Source organism: Aulonocara stuartgranti (genome assembly GCF_965226115.1).
Source record: "Aulonocara stuartgranti genome assembly, chromosome: 11".
NCBI lineage: Eukaryota > Metazoa > Chordata > Actinopteri > Cichliformes > Cichlidae > Aulonocara > Aulonocara stuartgranti.
The window spans coordinates 22,479,658-22,499,818 of NC_138947.1; the positions used below are offsets into that span (position 1 = coordinate 22,479,658).

The 20,161-nt window shown below is 38.1% G+C and overlaps 1 protein-coding gene across 1 annotated transcript in view; it reads left to right on the top strand.

Annotated features, from left to right (window-relative positions):
- The window catches only part of deptor (DEP domain containing MTOR-interacting protein), a 35,297-nt gene extending 18,343 nt beyond the window's left edge, over positions 1-16,954 (top strand). Inside the window, exons 6-10 of the mRNA XM_082552271.1 lie at positions 4,619-4,801; positions 5,581-5,733; positions 8,924-8,994; positions 9,339-9,443; positions 13,241-16,954. Coding sequence (XP_082408397.1) covers positions 4,619-4,801; positions 5,581-5,733; positions 8,924-8,994; positions 9,339-9,443; positions 13,241-13,363 — 635 coding nt within the window. The 3' untranslated portion in view covers positions 13,364-16,954. The remainder of the gene's footprint in view (positions 1-4,618; positions 4,802-5,580; positions 5,734-8,923; positions 8,995-9,338; positions 9,444-13,240) is intronic.
- The last annotated feature ends 3,207 nt before the right edge of the window (positions 16,955-20,161 follow it).

Sequence of the window (20,161 nt, forward strand, 5' to 3'; positions counted from 1 at the left end):
TTTTAAAATATTTTTATTCTAATTCAATACATTACTTATAGAAAGTAATTACTTGCACTGGGGCATTGCTCCATTACTTTTGTGCTAATTTGCACTGTCTGAGATGCAGTTTCACCCATGTGATTGCCAGTTAAATGTATATTATTAAACTATATATGTGCCTACATAGCAGTAAAAGTCCTCTTCCTAATGAGAACACAAGCTCTTTCACTTCATGTACTGTTAGTTGGTAAAAAACACATAATACTTAATACATACTACATAATACTGTGGCAACAGCGTTGCTTCCATAGAAACCTCGTGCTTTTGTCACCTGCTGGAAATCAAGCTTTTGTTTCTTGCATGGTGCTGAAATACACTCAGCTTGAGGATCACTTTCTATGTGCGTCCTTTGCTATATGGAACCTTTGCAAAGTTCTTGGAGAGATTTATTGCCATATTCCAAGCAGCGGATTGTTGTTTCTGGCCTTTGCACACTTTGCAGTTTACAGCTGGAGATCACTCTTCTCTTCATCAGTATCCTCAATGAGATGAGTATAAGCCAATGCAAAGAAATGTTTAAAACATCATACAGATAACTGAAGAACTTATGTAAAAGAAGTAACAATGCAGTTGACATGCGAGGCGTGTGTTTTTTGTGAGGACCCAAATGCAGACCACAAAAAATGAAAACAGGAATTAACTGAAGCGTGCCGTTTATTAAGGCAGACATACCCAACGGGGAGAAACATAAAAAACAAACTAAACAGAGGAACGCCTGAACTGGGGGAAAGACATTAGAGAAATCTGAGCATTAGAGAAACCCTGAAAACACGGGAGGGACACAGGAGAGCCACGGGTAAAGCAGATGTGACGACAAAGGTCGGGGGAAAACTCACACAATATATACAGACAGGACGTGATCAGGGGAATTGGAAACAAATGGGAAACACAGCTGATACAACCGAACATGACGCCACAGGGGAAGCAACACTAAACACGCTTAACATAGACCACGTGACTGTCAAAATAAAACAGGAAAAAAGGCGGACTAAGACACTCTGACTTAACAAGGGAACAGGGAAGTGACAATGGGTGACAACGCACATGACAGAGAGGAGAGGCATGGAATAAATGCGAGGAGGTGAACGTGGGAGCTAAATGGGGGAAAACCCAGACATGAGGAACAAACACATGCGCATAAACAGAAATGCAAGGTGAGTTTTTCCGAAAGGTCGCTTTCAACTGATTTAAAAGTGCTTTTGCATGTGAACAAATTTGATGTTTTAAAAACTTGTGTTTGTGCAGACACAATTTTGTGTGGAGGGTAATCACTGACATATACATTCATATCGTGTCCAGTTGTAACTGTGCGTTTAATACCTGCTAAGGTGTCGCTGATATTTTCCTGAACATGCTTGACTCACACACTGTGGATGTCAGTATTTTTCCAGGGGCTTTGGTCCTGCGTTTGTTGTTCAGGGCTTCAATGACAGGTTGGCATTTTGCTGAATGATGGTTATTTGGACCCTGAATGAGTTTCTGCTGGGTCATAACTGCATCATGAAATTTCTCTGGTTCCCGTTCATGTCTGATTTAATTTGGCTTGCTGCAGAGCGATCACATGACCTTTGTATTTTCATTAAGGAAAATATGTCTTCAACAGTGTTGGGGGTCGTCATGTCTGGATTCCAGACTGTAGATAGCTAAACGGAACAAAACGTTTTTGAAATGCCACTGCTGTACATCATGGTTGCCATGTTCTGCAGTCCAGACAGATTTAAACAGAGAGGCAATGATAACCTACAGATGAAAAAGAAAGAGGAAAGACATGAGTGATGGAGAGGTGGTTTATCATATGTTATCAAGTTATTCCTACCAACTCTTCCCTTTTGCTACTGCTTCTCTTCAGCCTGAATGCCTGTCGTCACAGAGTAGGTCCATCTGGCCCCTCTTTCTCTTGTTCACTTCCTAGTTTCCATCTCTCAAGGACTGCTGCAAAACTAAGCATCTCGAGGGACTTGGAAAGTGGTGTTACTCCACACATACGCATGCACACACACACACAAAAACACAAACAGCAGCCTTGTTACGTCACTTATTTAAGGTGATAGAAAACTTCATTTGCTCCGTCACAGAGACACGGCACTGCCATCCCCCTTGCAAAAATAAGTGCTCTAGTATTACAGAAATAATATGTGGACTGTGTATGTTGTTAACAACACTGTGTTGCAGTAAAGTTATAAATAGCTTACTCGTACACACCCCGAGTTCCCATGAAAAACACATTATAAAGGGGGTGGAGAGTAAACCAGCCAGATTTCTGTTCTTTTCTGTTGTGGTCCGTAGTCACATTCATCTGTACGATGTATGGTTGGTCTGGATGGATCTACTTTGTGTTTGGCCCAAAGCCTGTGTTTGGTCAGTGTGCTTAGTGTGGCGCGCTGGGGAAAATGTTTTCCTACACTGTGCTTCTGAATGAGGTACAGACAGGCAGAATAAGCAGATGACAGAGTTCCAGGTAATGCTTAAATTAAACAGAGCAGGGCTGATATATCACTGTGCAACAGGCAATGAGCCAGGAGCCAGCTGTCATCACCAGGGGTGAGGCTTTACATGATAAATCAGATTACAGAAGAAAAACCAGCATTTCACGTCAGTCTGTGAAGAGGAGTGTAAAGCACAGTACAGGCTTTTTACTTTTAAAAAACACAATAAAGGGACTTTGTTGAGCTGACAGAAACCACAAAATTGATGCATGACATGGCCACGAGCCAAATGTGTGTTGCTCATAAAAATGCATGATACCTATAAATGAGAAATGACTATGAGAAGGCTCATTATGTAATGATTATTGTAATAACATAACATGCACTAGTGGACACCTGCGCATTTAGACTTTCTTCTTACAACTTACTTTATATTTTAACCTTCCGAGACCTTTAAGCTCTTGTTTGGGATGGATTTTTATTTTCTTCCAGCTATTTGTGATTAGAAGTATATAAAGTAAGCTTCATCTTTGGACAGAAAGTCATTCTTACAGTTTTACATTCTGTCTGCCCGCGTGCTGAACTGAAAAACGTTTGTAGTGCGAACTGTAACGTGAATGCTTGATTTACTACAGTAATGAGTCTCTGCACTACTGAAGAATGTAATTTGATTACAGTAATGCATTACACACAAATCTGAACTTTACATTTATATATATATATATATATATATATATATATATATATATATATATATATATATATATATATCCAATAAGAAGCAGCCATTACTAAGAAGGAAATAATGATTTCTACAGCTCTCTTTTTTTTTTCTCCAAAAAGGAGGACATTGAGAAACATCAGTTATTTAAATATACTTTAGGTTCACTGGAGTAATGTTGTATTTGTCACAGCCAGAATGGCCGGTGTGTTTGTGGAGCAGACCCGAAAGCAGACAAGGGAGAGACAGAACTGAATCTTTAACAAAAAGCGAGCCGGTTATTTTGTGCTGATGTCAAAAACGGAAAACAAGACAAGGCTGGTGCAAAACTAAACTGGGAGCAGCTAAATTACTATTATAACTATAACATGAAACATGAACCTAAGGAATAGAAATAAAACTCTGTGACCAGCCGTGACTTGACGTTGAGACAGCAGACAACCAAACAAAGAACAGAGGAAGACAGAGGACTTAAATACACAAAAGGGTAATGTGGAAAGTGGAAACACCTGGGGAAACACAGTTGGCATAAATGAACCTGAATGCCACAGGGGAAGCAAAACACAATGAACATGGAACACAAGACTCTTCAAAATAAAACCGGAAACACAATGGGACATAGACAGGACAACATGAAACACATGACATACTGTATTAGAAGAAGAAACATAAACCAGATTAAAAACTCAACCAAACTAATAATACTAGAACTTAACGTATCTCATTAGTAATACAGAATACAAAAAAACTCAACTACACCCTTAACTTAAGAATAACACCTGAATTTAACATTATTTTAACATAGGAAATCAACGATACTAAATAAATGAAAAGACGCTGGGTCACAGACCCACCCCCTGACTGTATTGTGCTGTTTTGCATTGTTTTGTGGGTGAGTATTAACAGGAACTCATTTCTAGACGGCAATAATCTGGCTTCAAGAGGTTAACTTACATAACCTGAAACAGGAAATTGGGTTTCTGTCTATAGCTGGTTGGTTGAAAAGATTAAAACCCCCAAAATACTTTGAGGGGGTTAAAAAAGACATCACGCGGGCATTATGTGACTCTTCAGCCAGGAAGAAGACAATATCAGCTTCTCTTCTCTCTCTCAAACTGTGCATCTCACCTCTTTTGAAACCACAGTAAGAGCAGTGACATTGACAGCAGTTTGACCGGTTTACGTGATTAGTTTCACCTTGGCATGCTTGTTAATTTTGATAAAAATGTACTCATATCTCATCTTATCAGCACAGCGAAAATAAGTGAGGTCAGTGCTCTCAGTGGTCATCGTGTTCTAGCGCAGCTCCAGGGAAATTGTTACTTGCGTTTGAGGTTCTAGATCAAGGCTCAATAGGAGTAAGCTTATACATTTCAGATACATAACAAAACGTATTTATGATCTTCATGTCCATTTTCCCTGTTATTAGTCACCAACAAGAATCACTTTGTTGATGGGCCGCTCCTCTACCAGTTCAGGATGAACTTCCGGCGACGTCGGCGACTGATTGAACTTCTTCACGAGCGAGGGCGCAGCATCCCAGAGAGCCACGACAGTCCCTTCTGTCTCCGGAAACAAAGCTCTGACGGAGGCAACACCAGCTTTCTCTCAGGTGCACACTCCATCTGACTCTCAGTAACTGTGTAAAAGCTTTGCTTCATTATTTCCTTTAATTCCAAACTGACAGATCAGCTAAATAATCTGTGTCCTCCTTTCAGTCATTTTAAAAGTAAAACATTGTTTTTTAAATCTAAACTTTTGCTGAACCCCAGCTCCTCCGTGAGAGTATTCGCAGACGTTTGGTAGAGACCTTGGGAAGTTTGTCACCTTTCATAGGAAACCTTCACTGTGTCCATGTGTTCATGAAACATTACTCTTATTAAGCAGTTTAAATATTGCCCCTGGTTATTTGATTCAGTGGCATATTTATCCAGTTTGCCTTATCTTCTGTTGACACACATACCCAAATCCACTCTCCGTAACCTGTGTCCTTGGTGGTGTCTGCCTTATGAAGATAACAGAGCAGCCCTGTTTGTGTTACTAGGCATAAGAGCAGAGCACAAAGTCTCTGTCTCACCAAAGTGGCACAAAAAATATGGCAAAACAAAGAGAAAGTTAAGCATGCACATTTAAAACTATTAAATAGTTATTAAAAGTCTAACCTACTTAGGAGGTTACACAATATATTCCAATGAGAAAAGACTCAATATTTTATATGAATGAAGTAAGGGGCTCTATGTAGTGCTGGTTTTTCCTGTCTTTAGATTGGTCTGCAGCTCCAGAGGCCACACTGGTGAACTGTAAATCAAGCCTTTATTCTGCTTTGCCTTCTTTCTCTTTTTTCTGGCTGTCTTTCAGACTAACAACTCAGTTTGTGTTTCTCTGTCTCAGTGAGTCCCACAAAAGAGATAAAGGTGTCTGTCGGAGTTCGTCGGAGCAGCATGAGCAGCAGCTGTGGCAGCATCGGTTATTGCAGCAGTGGTTATTACAGCAGCAGTCCTACGCTCAGCAGCAGTCCGCCTGTCCTTTGCAACCCTAAATCTGGTATGACAACATAGATATCGAGTGTATTTTGTAATGGGCCCCACTCCCACTGAACATAAAAAAAACTATGGAGCAAGAACTATATCTTCGCTTAACTGTCAGGTTTTCTAAAGCTGTGGTTTAAAGTTGCTGCATATAGAGTTAAATGAAGTCTTCAGTAGACAGTGGCAGTTATAATAGTTTAAACTAACCTCATTAATAAATGGGAATAAGTCCAAATGATTTTAGTTGTTGTGTGTTCTTACTGACAGATTCATGTTATTTACTAATTGTAAAGTTATTTTTTAATATAGTGGCTCTACTTTGGATTTTTAAAGCGGTCATTTAGAGAAGCAAAGAACTTCTGACTTTTTCTCTTAGACAGTGGACAGCTTCAGTCTGTGTGCTGCTGCATGCAGCTCTGTCACGTGCTAAACCAGAGGTGTCAAAACCCTTTTTATGTAGTGGTGCACACAGAGCCCAGTTTGAGCTTGTGTGGATCTACAAACTGTTCCCCGTCCTTTTAGTGTAAAGAAATCCAAGCACACATTTATTCCATAAGATTTCTTAAGAAAAATAAATTAAATTTTGAAAAGAGTTTTTCCACATTGTATAAAGAAATATTACATAAATAAATAAAAAATCAGCACAGGTCCCCTGACGTAAACTTTAATGACTAAATGCTTAAAATGACAGAAAAGGTTGTTGTGCTGTTCTTTTAACCAGTGACTCAATATAACAAAAAAGAGAAACATTTCTATTGTAAATGCTGAAAAATAGGAACTTTTCTGTTCTTTAATGTAACACTTAAAGCAAAACACTGTTATCTGGTGCTTAGTTAGTTTGTTGCAATAAGCCAGGTCATGGGTGATGTCTGGGGGCCAGGCCAGCTGTATGTTTGACACTCCTGTGGTAAAAAAACAAAAAAACAGAAAGAGAGCTGTTTGTGTAGCAGGAACACAAGACCTCCACTGCACAGCAGGTTTCTCACTAGATATTTTACTTTGTGTTTTTTGAAATTAAAGTTACTAAATTAGGCTTCAGACTTGCTCAGTTGGAAAGAAGGAAATGAAGCGTGAGAATCAGCTGCCGTCAGTGAGAGAGGCGTCAGGTGGACTAGTTGAAATCCTATATAATTCAAATTGACAAATATCCATATTACAAACTTGACAACTAAACGCATAGAAGACTCACAACAGGTCATATAACAGACTGCTTAACCCACATTTATTCTATCGCAAACTGTGAATTAGCTTGTTTTTCTGTGGGAAGACATGCTGAAGAAAAATCCTAATGAGCGCACGTTTACTTCAGTGGAAAGCAGATATGCACTGCTTAAAGGAAAGTGACAATCATACCTGTCATTTGGAAATGAACGGCTTTAAATTCTCTGTGCAGATTTGAAAACTTGGCAGTGACGCCCTTGAGCCGTGTGTGTGTTTCTGAGTGTTTTATTTTGGCTACTTTGAGGTGTCCTCTGATGTGTTTCATTCAAGCAGAGTCCTCGACAAGAGTTTCTTTGTGCCAGCAGCCCCCCCTTTTACATTAGCACTTGCTCATGGTGCACAATGAGCAGGAAGAGGAAGGCACACACACACACACACACACACACACACACACACACACACACACACACACACACACACACACACACACAGAGTAAGGGTATTTCTCTTTTGCTTCACATACGAGGAGGAAGAAACTCCATATAAGATGAATGGGGTGAGCTTTGACCAGTGTTTTGTTTCTATAAAGTCACACCATTAAAAAAGGTTATGTCATCGTGACACAAAGGGGGCAGATAACAGAATGTTAAGAGAAATTGTCCTGTATATCTGATCAGATTGGAATTCCACAGAGAGATTATGAAAATTTCCAGCTCTAGCGGATTAGCGGTCCTTTGCACTTCACTTCCTCTTCTTTATCAGATTACAGTTAAGTGTTGCGATGTAGACCATAAGTGATTTGTCAAGCACGGGCCACTGGCTTTCTAAGAAATGTCCTTGCATTTTTTGCTTTTAGATTTTTGAGAGTTATTCAGTGATCTTTGCGGCATATATCGAGTTGATTTATAGTTTGTTATTAAATACTAAGCACCTGTTGAAATCTGAACTCAATGTGCACACAAAGGCTGAAAGCTGCTTACTTATTTGTATTTTTCTACTTTACAGAGGCTATAGACATAAGAGTTTGTTAGACCCTCCAATTCTCCAGTGGTAAAGGAGATCTGGCTATTCTTAAAAGCCTATCAGCTAAACATATGCAGCCCTATGATAGGTCCTATTATAGGAGATGAGGAACTGAAACACCACCCTGCATAAGAAAACTTAAAACATAGAGACAGAAAACCATTCGCACTCACATTCACATGGATATAAACTAGAAAAAAGCAAAAGGAGTGAGGCATGAATATCTGTCTGGACTTAATCTTCAATAAAAAAGCTTTCAAAACTGGAACAAACAACTTTGGTTTGGCCAGTCAGGGCTTCTTTGACTGAGACACCATATTGATAAAATATTTAAGAAGATGATATGGAAAAGGTCAATGGACCTGACCTAAAGGAAGGAAAACAACAAAGTGAAGGAAATGTCCAATAGATGAGTGGGAACAGCTAGCGGGAAATCAATTAGTTTAATGTCCTGGAGAGGCTTTAGTTGGAAAAACTATGGTCAGACGCTTCATACTTATGGCCATTACATCGCATAAAGCAACTATAGCTTCATTCACAGACTCATCATAAATGCTCATAAATCATAGCAGTCAGTAATAATGCGATCACCAAGCCTAAGAAAAGTTGTTAATAAAGAGCATTGTCTAAAGAGCATTGAAAGATCTTATTTATTTTAACTTTTGTATCTCACCTTTTGCTCTCCAATTTCTTTTCATTTTTCCTCCTTAAAATGAGGACATTTCCAATTAATTTAATCTAATTAATTAATAAGACACAAAAGTCTTTTGGATCCTTGTGGAGAGTCATGTCGATGCAAGTACTGGTAAGGGGAAGTTGGACTAGAGGAAGGAAAGCTATACTGTTTCAGGAAGCAGGGTGCCTCAAAGGCATTATTAGCATGTGACCAACACTCATAGTTTCTACACACACACGTACATGTTTAACCAAAAATAGACCTGTTTCATGTGTGCATGCCCAAGCCAGTGTGTCGTCTTATTGCTGTAACATTGTGTGTTGTGTTGATGTGTCTTTCTCAACAGTCCTGAAGAGACAAGTGAGTCCAGAGGAGCTGCAGAGACCAGGAGGACCTTTTATAAAGAAGACATTCACTGTAGGACACACACAGACACACACTCGCACACAGAGAGCTGAGGTCTAACGGAGACTATTTGAGCAATCACACATGTCCTCACACACACACAGACACACGCGAATATATGTGAAAGGTCCCATGATTCATGGGCGTAAGCAGACAGCACACATACATCCCTCCCTATTCTTTTTAAGTTAAGTGTGATCACCAAAGAGTCTCAGCTGAGCATCACACGACAAAAATCCAAAGTATAATGTGCAAACAGTACTTTAAAGTACATTATTTCACCATCTAAAGTCACTGAGCATGGGATTGAAAAGAAGTGAGATATTCTGCGTCTCATCTGCTGCTGTTGTCCTCAGATTATAGGCGATGCTGTGGGCTGGGGGTTTGTGGTGCGAGGAAGCAAACCCTGTCACATCCAGGCTGTGGATCCAGGTGGACCTGCTGCCGCTGCTGGCATGAAGGTAAGACTGGTAGAAATGTGTGAACTCCTGAAAGAATGATGAACCCCTGCAGGCTTCTGTCATCAGATGAATTGAAGAGAAGAACAATAGATGTACTACACGCACTTCTTAGTGAAATCTGAGACATAAACTTGCTTTTTGCACCTCTGCGGATGCTTTTTGCTGTGGATTTTGATTTCAAGAGGGCAGCTCCGTTAAGTCTGTAGACTGTCGGAGAAGCATTTAAATGTCAAACAAGAGTTTAAGGATTCTTTTTGTAGATTCAGCCCACAGGAGGAGGATGCTAGGATGGGAGGAAAGAGTGGCACAAATGTGCTGTAGTAGGGGTGGGGGAAAAAATCAAGGAGTATGAAAGGATAATGGTAGCTGTGCTGCTACAGCTGCCATGAAGGTATGTCAACAGAATGGCAGCAAGGAATCCTGGGAATGCAGAGCACAGCAACTTTACCACAACATGGAGAGCGGGGCCAGAGTGCAATGACTGAAAAAAATTGTAGAAGGAGCCTGAAAAACAAGAAATTAATTATTGATAGCGTGTTACTCATGTAGGGTGGTCACCGATGGAAGCAAAAGGGCTTTCTTGTGTACATATCACTTTCCATATCCTTTAGTACACATCATTTAGTTGTTCTGTTACAGGGATGTTTTCTTTTAATTAAAGGAGAAAATGTGTGCAACTGACTGAAAGAAAGGATGGTTGCCATAGCGAAGACACATGAGCTGAAGATGAAAACTGGAAGAGGAGGAAGTAGGTAGAGGAGATGAGTTTGAGTATTAGCACTAAAAGAGGAAAGAGCCTCTGGAAATAATATCACTTCTGCTCTGGTGACTGATTATTACCATAGAAACATGTTCAAGTCAGTCATAAAGGTGTTGTCGCTCAGAGAGCGTTTCACGTGTGTTAAACTTATTTTGGACTTAATTGGGACAAAATATGAAGACCTCATGTGGAAGCGGTTTTAATTGTGCACCATTTTTATTAAACATTTAACATGGTCTGTTTGTGTTGAGCATCTTTTATACCCATTAAGCCAATAAATACCACGTCAAAAACCAGATTATTACATTAGCTTTATCTGATTTCCATCGTGTCAGGTTTGTACATTAAGTTCCTCGTGTGCAGCGGTGTGTGCAGTATCGTCATCAGTTTATTTGTGTGGAGTTAATCGCACTCCTCACGTTTCCTCGGAGGTTCCACCTCACCTGAGTGTTTTTATTACTGTTTAATGAAAGAAGACCGCAGTCCTGAGAGGGGCGTCATGTTGTCAGATGTTGAAACTACAGTCCAGGCAAAAATCCAAAAAAGCGACAAGTCATCGTCTTCAGATTACAGCCGAGTCGTTTCACACACCTTTTAACTTGTTGCATCTTTTCCTGTTTCTGTCATTTCACTTTGTGAGAGGGGTTTTAACCATCTCAGCACAGGGAAACATTTCGTCCAGCTAGGGTCCAGCCAAGATTAACAACCCTGCAGCCCGAGAGAAGGAATGTTTGGATAGGGGAGAAAGAGGAGGGATAAGATGGGGAGTAGTTTAAAGATAGTTAAAGATATTGGAAGGAAAGGTAGACTAGAGAGATGAATTCAGGGAACCAAAGATAAAGATGAGATGGTCAAATGAAGAAGAATGAAGAAGACTGTTTTGGCTCTGAAAATAGTGCAGTATAGCCCGTAGAGATCTGGGTGTGATTACAGTGAGGGTCTTAAATTCCTCTGCTACATAGGATTAGCAGCCTGGCGTTTTTTTCCCCCTCTTCTTCATCACACTTAATCTCTCTTTCCTCTTATTTCCTTTGCCTATTTTGAGCTTTCTAGCACAGAAACATTTAGGAGTGCTGGAAAAACACTGAGCAACGATTGCCGTGAGAATATTCCTAGAGGCCTCTCTCTGCATGTGTTCACTTTTCTGTGTAACAGGCAAGTTTAGGTAGCTGTTCACTCCAAGAAATTTTCCACATGCATAATGTTTCCTGTATGCACAGTCAATAAACTATCTGTTAGAGTTTGTTTTTCTTCAATCTTTCCTCGGCTGTCTGCACGTGGTTGATTTATGGGCTATTAAAATATCAGAATAATGAGGTGCTTTTGTTCTTAATCGATCTTTTTTGGCATCGTGAAGAGAAAAAAAAACAACAACTTTTAGGGGCCAGTAAAGCAGGGAGTGCTTATGTGAGTGAGTATGTGGTTTAAAAGTTTGCAAAAAACACAGCAGCAGGATCATGTTGCAAGAACGGCAGCTAGAAGGCAGTTTTGAAAAGACGCCTTATTTTTATCTGCAGCTGCAGAAGTGGTTAAACGATAACATAGGGGGCATTCAGGCGTGACAGGAGTGGTTTGGAGTGAGGCAATCATGTTGTACCTCTTGTTATTCAAACTCAGTTATATTTTTTACATCAGTGAGCTCACAGTTTTGAGCTATGACTGTGCTCTGTGCTCACTGACACCTGTGTTAGGTTACATGTGTTGACACTGAAACTTGTGCTGATAAAAAAAAAAGACAACCCAGAAGCATTTGCACTCTTGCATGTTAAAGTGAAGGACGGCCAAATGCTCCTTTGTATAATTGTTCATAGACTGTATATAAAAGATGGCCACCTATTGCTTTGAATGCTCACAACTTAAAGCTTCCAAGTTTTTTTTTAGGTTGTTTTTGTGTTTTAAAATAAGCCTTAAACTTATTCAGATGAGAGTGTAGGGGATTTATTAGCTTTTGCTGGGGCAGGTTATTAATAACATGTGTCTTTAATTTACTGTTATAATTTTGACGAAAGAACAGACTTACTAGATGTAGACACTTTTTTGTCTATTAATATAAGTGAACATTTAACAAGACCAAAGGGCACTCACACTATCCCCTCAGTGATGTGCTTTCCCAACTTAAAGCCCAAAGAACTGTAAGGCAGGAGTAAGGCAGCTATAGTTTATACTTATAAGCTTTGACCGTAGAGCTTTACAGATGAAAACTTGATACAGAGAGAAGCACAGTTTGGATAAAGTATAGCAGGCTGTCTTTCATTGCAGCAAATGTAGATTTCGGCTTTGTAGAATAAAATTCGAATTCTTCTGTAGGCCTGATGGCTTTTTGTAAAACTTTGCAATGTGGGCCACGACTAAGGGTATAATTTCCCTGTAATTAAAAGGAATTTCAATGTACTTTATTTGAAATTACAATATAATTATATTTGCTTACAAGCCCTTAAAGATAAATACACCTGTATTATATAACAAGTCAGGTTTTTATAAGAAACAAAGAAATAACTATACTGTGAGTAATTGTAGGTAATGTATGAGTAACTTTCATTGTAAGTACACTGCACTTTTCAGCGTGTGGGTTGTATTATGAAGTAGGACAATGAATTTCTCCATTATCAGATCACATAGGGCTGCAAATTTTGATGGGATCTTTTTATTCTTGTAAGTTGGTAAGAGAGAATAGTCCTCATCACATTTATGTTGATAAAATAAAAATACAGTTGAATAATAGCACATCAATACTCAAAATTGCTCATCAAAATTACTCACACATTACTTACGTATGGTATAATTGTTTCCTGTAAAAACCTGACTTGTTAACTCCTTATTTATGTGTGTCTACCGTTATGTATTTGTAGGTAAATATAATTAATTCGTAATTTCAAATCAAATAGTTGTGCCCTTATTTACAGGCTGTATTGTAAATATCTGGGGAGTTTTTTGCAGCTATAATTAAATATATCGCTATCTGCCTCTTTTCTTTTTTCTCTATGAGTGGCATTAAAGGTGATCAAGCATGTCTCCTGTTTCTGTCAACTTTCTCCAGGTGTGTCAGTTCGTGGTGGCGGTGAACGGATTGAACGTCCTCTGTCACGACTACCGAACCGTCAGCAACCTGATCCTGACCGGTCCGCGGACGATTGTCATGGAAGTGATGGAGGAGGTGTAAGCATTAAAGAGAGCTCCAAGAGGAAACCTCTCAGAAGAGTAATGCAGGAAAAAATGTGGGGACTGAAGTAGTACTTAACCTCAAAACCCCATCGAGAGCGAAACACTGAAGACTTGAAACCACGTCTCACTAGCTCTGTTCCAGCATTGTTTGAACAAGGTGGATAACCAAGAAACTGTGTGTGTGCTTAAAAATGAGGCTATTGTAGTCAAGCAAACGAGTCAATATTTGGAGAAACTAGGTTGTTTTGGATTTTTTTCCTTTGGTTTCGTGGTGTGCGCACTCACACACTGACACACAGAACCAAAACAGACACCACGGAAGAGCTTGGAGTCAGAAAACTCACCCTGGAGAGTGTGTTCAAAGGATGTGAGAAGATGTGAAATTAAGTTTTGCCATTATAACTCGTGGATCAGAGAGTAGAAAGCTGAAAATGAGGACGAATATTTCATGGCGCCATGAAAGCAACCTCTACTCCAGTGAGCTGTTCCTGGTGGCTCAACACTGCCCTCTGCTGAGAAGGACAGGAAGACACACTTCACACTGCTACTACATGTAATTTCAGGGTTTTCAGGGGTGCCATAATGGAACCATTATGTTCAACGGGAAAAGACAAACACCTGCCGTCGCCATGTGGAAAATGTAAAATACCAACTTAATCGATGTTGAGGTAGATTTTTTCCTAGCTGCTAAGAATGTTATAAAGGCGATAAACTTACATGCTACATTAATAAGCACATTGTATATAGAAAAGCAATTAAAGACTTACAGACACAAAGTTTAGAAGTCTGGCTTTAGAAAACCTGTCTCCCATTAAACCTTGTAACCTATTCTGATTACCCGTGACAGCGCTCTGTTAGGCACTTTAACCTTATATGCAGCCTAGAAAATAGACAGTGACCGACAATATCACTGTCTGTAGTTTTTTTAAAAGAATTCGGAGGTTTCTGTTATACTTGCCTTTGAGATGTGGACACAAGATGTGTTACATACCATTAAGAATTGCCAAAAGAGGGAATACTAAAAATAAAAATGACTCTAATTGGAGTCATACCAACCAGCCTTAATGTAAACTTAGAGAACATTTGATTGACCTTTTAACTTTTATATATCATTTGATGTTTGATGTATAATAAAGATAAGAAGTAAACAACCAAAGCACTTGGTTGACTGAAACGTCCTTTTTGGGGGGAATTTGATTCAATCAGACTTCCCTAATTTGAAACTAATGTGGAAGAATGACTTCCTCCGCCCCTCCCCCACATCCTTTTCTCCTTTATTATCTGTACATGCGGCGCAGTTACACATCAAGCACCATATCGTGTATGCGCTAAAGAGTTTTCAGACAGATAAGAAAAGATGTATATGTACAGAAATTTAATGTATGATGGCCTTGTCTGATTTTTGTCTCCAGTAGCAGATAAATGAGCGACACGCCTGAATATTCAATCATTTTAAATAAAGGGAGCAGTTTTCCTCAGAATCAAAGAACATTTTGTTCATTTTGGGGACTTTTTTCCAGCTTTTTCTGAAGGTTTCATTTTAACTTTTTCATAAGTTTGAGTCAGTAAGTTAAAATTTTGAGATACCTAACTTGAATTTTGAGATAATAAGACAGATTTTTGACCTACGGATGACACTTTTTAATTCTCTCGTAGTAGTGGAAACAAGCTTTTGACCCTACAGGTTTTACTCAGAGTGAAAAATAGCTTCATTTTTCAAAATTAGTTTTCAAACTGAGAGAAATAAGAGTTGGGCTCTAATGAAGGCTCTGTGCCAAAACACTTTGGTCGTATTCCTACTGTGATGTAAACCAGTAAACATGTGAAACGTGAGTAAAGTATCCACTGTTTATGATGCTATCTTTCTCTTTTTTAATAACGTTGCTTTGGAATTCTTTCTTTAGATTTCAGGTTTATCACTTCACTGCTTCAATGGGAAAAAGGTAAATAAGAGAATTGTTTCTAATGAACCTTTAAATCCTTGAATCAGCTTGATGTAGCTCGAAGCTAAGTGGATTAGATCAGGCTTGAATTATAGCCTCTAAATAATATGAGGATCCCGCGTATGTTACTACTGTGCCATCTTGTGTTTATACATACTAGCATGAATTTAGAAAAAACAGAGCATGGATAAGTGATACTCATATCGTTCATACACTATGTGTCTGTAGTCCTGAGCAGCACTTGTTCCTTGTTTTGTCTTAGACTAAACTATATTCCATGTCTGGAGGAGGAAATTATTACTGCAAAAAAACACAGATGCAGAAATGTAAACTTTGTTTTCAACCACAGTATATTCACAGTTGTTACAGCCAAACTGTAGAGTTAATATGTCCTAGTGAACTACCTCCAAATATGTTTTTGTGCCGTTGCCGGTTAATTCAGTCGACTATTCATTGATTTATCTTAATGTGCTTGGATGTAGTAGGCAGTCAAATAATGTAAATATGTGCTTGTTTAGCTTTATCTCCTAATCTAAAGCCCACTCCTTCATCTGATTTATCTGGCAAATCATTTCAGATACAACAGCAGATTTTAGGCCTAACTCATTCAATGATCTAAACAGCTGGAATATGTTGTTGCCGAATATGTCCTCCTCAGATTTACAGAATTTTGCCTCAAAATCTGTAATCTGCTCACGTTGTTACATGGATAATGCCATATATTGTACTGTTAATGTATCGTATTAATGTTCTCCAAAACGCTTTCAAGTAGTTGCACTTTGCTTTTACCCAGCAACCGTACAATATGTTTATTAGAAAGAAATCTCAAAGCACAAAATAATTTCTTCTCTGGGTTTTCATTAGTCTGATGTAGCGATTTCATTAATCTTTAATGTTAATATCTACACTTGGTATGGATTCAATTTTTCTCTGTTTTCTCTCATTAAAATTCATCTATATGCAGTTTGTAACTTAGTAATTCTTCTTTTGTGCATCTGGAAAGTGATCTGTGATTTTCTTCTGTAGATAATGTTTGATGCAGTTTCATTGGACAGAAGCAGATGACAGTTTGATTTGGAGGAGAAGAAAGTTTCAAGAGTGTTAAATCTTGAAGGGGTTGTGCCAGGTTGGCTTATATGAGTTTGCTGACTGTTAACCGAAAGCGTTTGCCTTAAGACCTGAGTTTGCTGCCAATAAGAGATGGTGGTCACTTTGTTCCTCCTCTTTCCCCCCCTCTCATTCTCTTCTCTGTTCAGTCATTTGCAACTTTGCAAGGTGGTTGCTCCAAGTCACCACAGCTTCAGTTTTAGTGACAATCAGTGTTGTATAGATAACAAATGCACAGTCATTTGATCTGACAGAACGTACATCACCGCTGTCTTCGTTTTTGTGCCGTTGCCGGTTCTATACTTCAACTTTAATGTGTAATAAGATCAATGGGGATTCTTGGCTATGAGAGGTTACACATTTTCAGCACAGCTGTTTGTTCTTTTTTTCTGCTATCCGAGATTGAATGTTTGTTATCAGAACAACAAAAGCTGACAGTAGCAGTCTGTTTTTCACAAAAAAGCTAAATCTCATTGTAAGTTCGAATGTATTAAAGAGCTGATCAAGTGTCAAATAAATAAACTGATTTCACAAATTCATTGTGCTTGTGGTTTCATCCTCAGGACTGTCTGAACCTCTTCATGCACTTAGTATGACTAAATTTCACCTTTTTGATAAGGATAAAGATAGTTATTTTAAAATATATAAATTAAAGTTGAAAATAAAATAAAAAATAACTATTGTGTATAAAATAAATATATATATACACAATAACAGCAGCTGTACAAGTAATTACATTCTGTATTTCTTTGTCACACTTCGCCTGGTTTTCCTTCATACCTCAGATGTATCAGTTGTACAATGATCACCAATTTTTTTCCCTGGAGTCAGCACACACAATGCCCTATTGCAGTACATGGTTCCCAACCTTTCTGTGTAAACAGTTAAAGAAAGAAATACTGAAGAAAGTGTTTGTTTTGGCTAAAATAATAAATACAAAAAAGCCTTTAGGTTCGGTCTTTTATCAGTTTGGTCAAATTTGTCAATACCACCCATCTGATGAAGGTTTAGTACAAATGTTTTCTGAGACTGGGATGTCTACATGGTAGATCAACATCAACGTTTGTTTGCTACCTTCAAAAGGTGCAATGTTTACAATACAATACCTGAAGTTATCTCTTGACTGTCACTGGCAAATACACGCTTAGCAGTGATGTGTTAAAACTGACACATCATGTGTTAGATTTTAACACATGTGCTGTATCTGCTCAGGGACAACACATGATGTGTCAATTTTAACACAAAATAATGTGTCTGCTCCTTTAACACATCTTCTGTTAAAGTAAGTCAACACACAGATGTGTTATTTTGACACAAAGATGTGTTAAAATGTGTTTTGTTAGTAAAACATGTAAATTTCATTTTTTTTAAGAAATGAGAAAAAGATGTGTATATATAGTATACATTTATTGATCCATTTTATACTTGGCGCATTATTATTTATTACAAACAGAATAAACGACAGTTTTCAGAATCTTTTAAATTTAAATCTATTAAAGTCAATTTTAACCAAGCCTATATTACTAAATTTATATGTCAAAACAATTTCTATTCGACAGACTCGAACAAAATTAATATGTGACTAACGTTCTAGCTCTCTAGATTATTAAAACGTCAAAAGAAAAACCTTTGAAATAATGCAATTATCATATATATTCTGAAATAATCATGTCCAGACAATACATGAATGCAGTTTTTTTAAAGGTAACAGTTGTAATCTTCAACAAATTGTCAACATTTAACAAATATGCAGCTGTGTGCAAACAAAAAAACATTATAACATCCAAGTTATACAATTTTGTACCTTGGGTACCTTGGGTTCAAATACAACTTAATGGTATATATATATATATATATATATATATATATATATATACATACATATACATATATATATATATATATATATATATATATATATATATATATATATATATATAATGTGAACCTGATCCACAGCACACGTCAGTCCATCATTCAGAGGAATAATCTGGACTGAAACTGTCGGACCTCTTTGTAGTGTATGCCATTGTGCATTTGACCCAGACAGCCTCCTTTCATCAGGCAGTCCTGTTCGAAGCTCATCTCACTCTAAAGAAGTAGGTTACAAGTGTGGGGACCACACAACAAACAAGGAGGTGAACAGATACAAAGCACGGCATTCAAATGAGACTAATTTAATTTTTTTACATTGCAATTTAAATGACACCAGTGGAATGATTATAACATTTATAATAAATAAGTTAGCTGAGTTTTTTTCTGGTAGCTTACACATGATTATACACCCTGCCCTCTTCTTTGTGGCAGTGTATAAAACTGGTAAATTTTAGCCCTTGCCTTGCTCCTTAGTTGACCCAAGGAAAGATTTTTCTCTTTCTGTATCAACAGAACCAGATCGTTATATACAGATTGCTGAACTGAGGAAGAAAAAAAAAGTATATATATATATATATATATATATATATATATATATATATATATATATATATATATATATATATATATATATATTAGAGCTGGGCGAAATGAGATTTTTTCATATCACGATATGTTTTTTTCATTTCAGGCGATAACGATATCTATCACGATATAAGCCAAATAAGTATATTTGTAAGATTTAAATGTGCCGTTGCTCACAAGTAAAATGTGAAATAATCAGCAGCTTGTTTTTATTTAAATATTTATTTCCCATAATAAGTTCAACAGGGCAGATGTACTTAAGGAACATGAGACTTTTTCAGATAAATAAAGGCAAATATTGCAAACTACACAAAAGGCAGCCGCTAAAGCGTTTAAGTTTCAAAATAGAACAAACAAAACAGACTAAATTGTCAATTCCACTTAGAAACAAAATATTAATTCTAAAAATAAATCTTAGTTTGTTTTACAGAAGAACAGACAAAACTAACTTTTGTCAATATCAAATAAACTGAGAACTAAAAGGAAATTCTCAATCTGTCCTTGTTGTATAGCTGAGCTTTTCAAACAGTTTTAACAGTTACTTTAGTCTGACAAAAGCCGAATGACGAATTAGCGCTTCCAGTCAGAGACTGAGGCTACGTCCACACGTACACGGGTATTTTTGAAAACTGAGATTTTCCGTTTTCGTTTTAAAAAATAATCCCGTCCACACATAAAGGCAGAAATGAAGGAAAACGCTGCTATGAACATGCCAAAGCAGCAGGTGGCGCTAGATTCCTAACCGTGCAGAAATGTTGGCCAATCAGAAGTCTAGAAGCCTCGGTGGGAAAAAGTAAACAAAGCTGGGGCATAGAAGCAGAACCGAGTCGTATGTGTGGAGGGACAGTAACTGTGTGTATATGTAAGCATTTAAACACTGCAGAGAGTAGAATTAACAGTATTGTAGAAATTCATTTCACCGAAACAATAACGTGGCGCACAGTGTGACGCATGCACCAGTTTATTGTATTTCCAGACTTGCTTTCGGCACAATTTACAGTGCACACTACTCTATTTTTTGTCAGACTTGAAATAGCCGAAATACCTTCACACTACGGAACTTCTATGGCTCTTCCGTTCGACAATCTCTCCGGCATTGGAACCATCATCGGTTTTCTCTTCGGTCACGCTCGGTTGATTTTTCTAGTCGGCACACTCATTTCCTCCATTACCCGCTGGCTGCTTCCCAAACAAACACACGTGCGGCTTGGCACTTGTGCTGTACGTAACAAGTCACGCGACGTGACGCTGCGGCTGTGATTGGTTCGGCTCTGCGCTACTTAGTT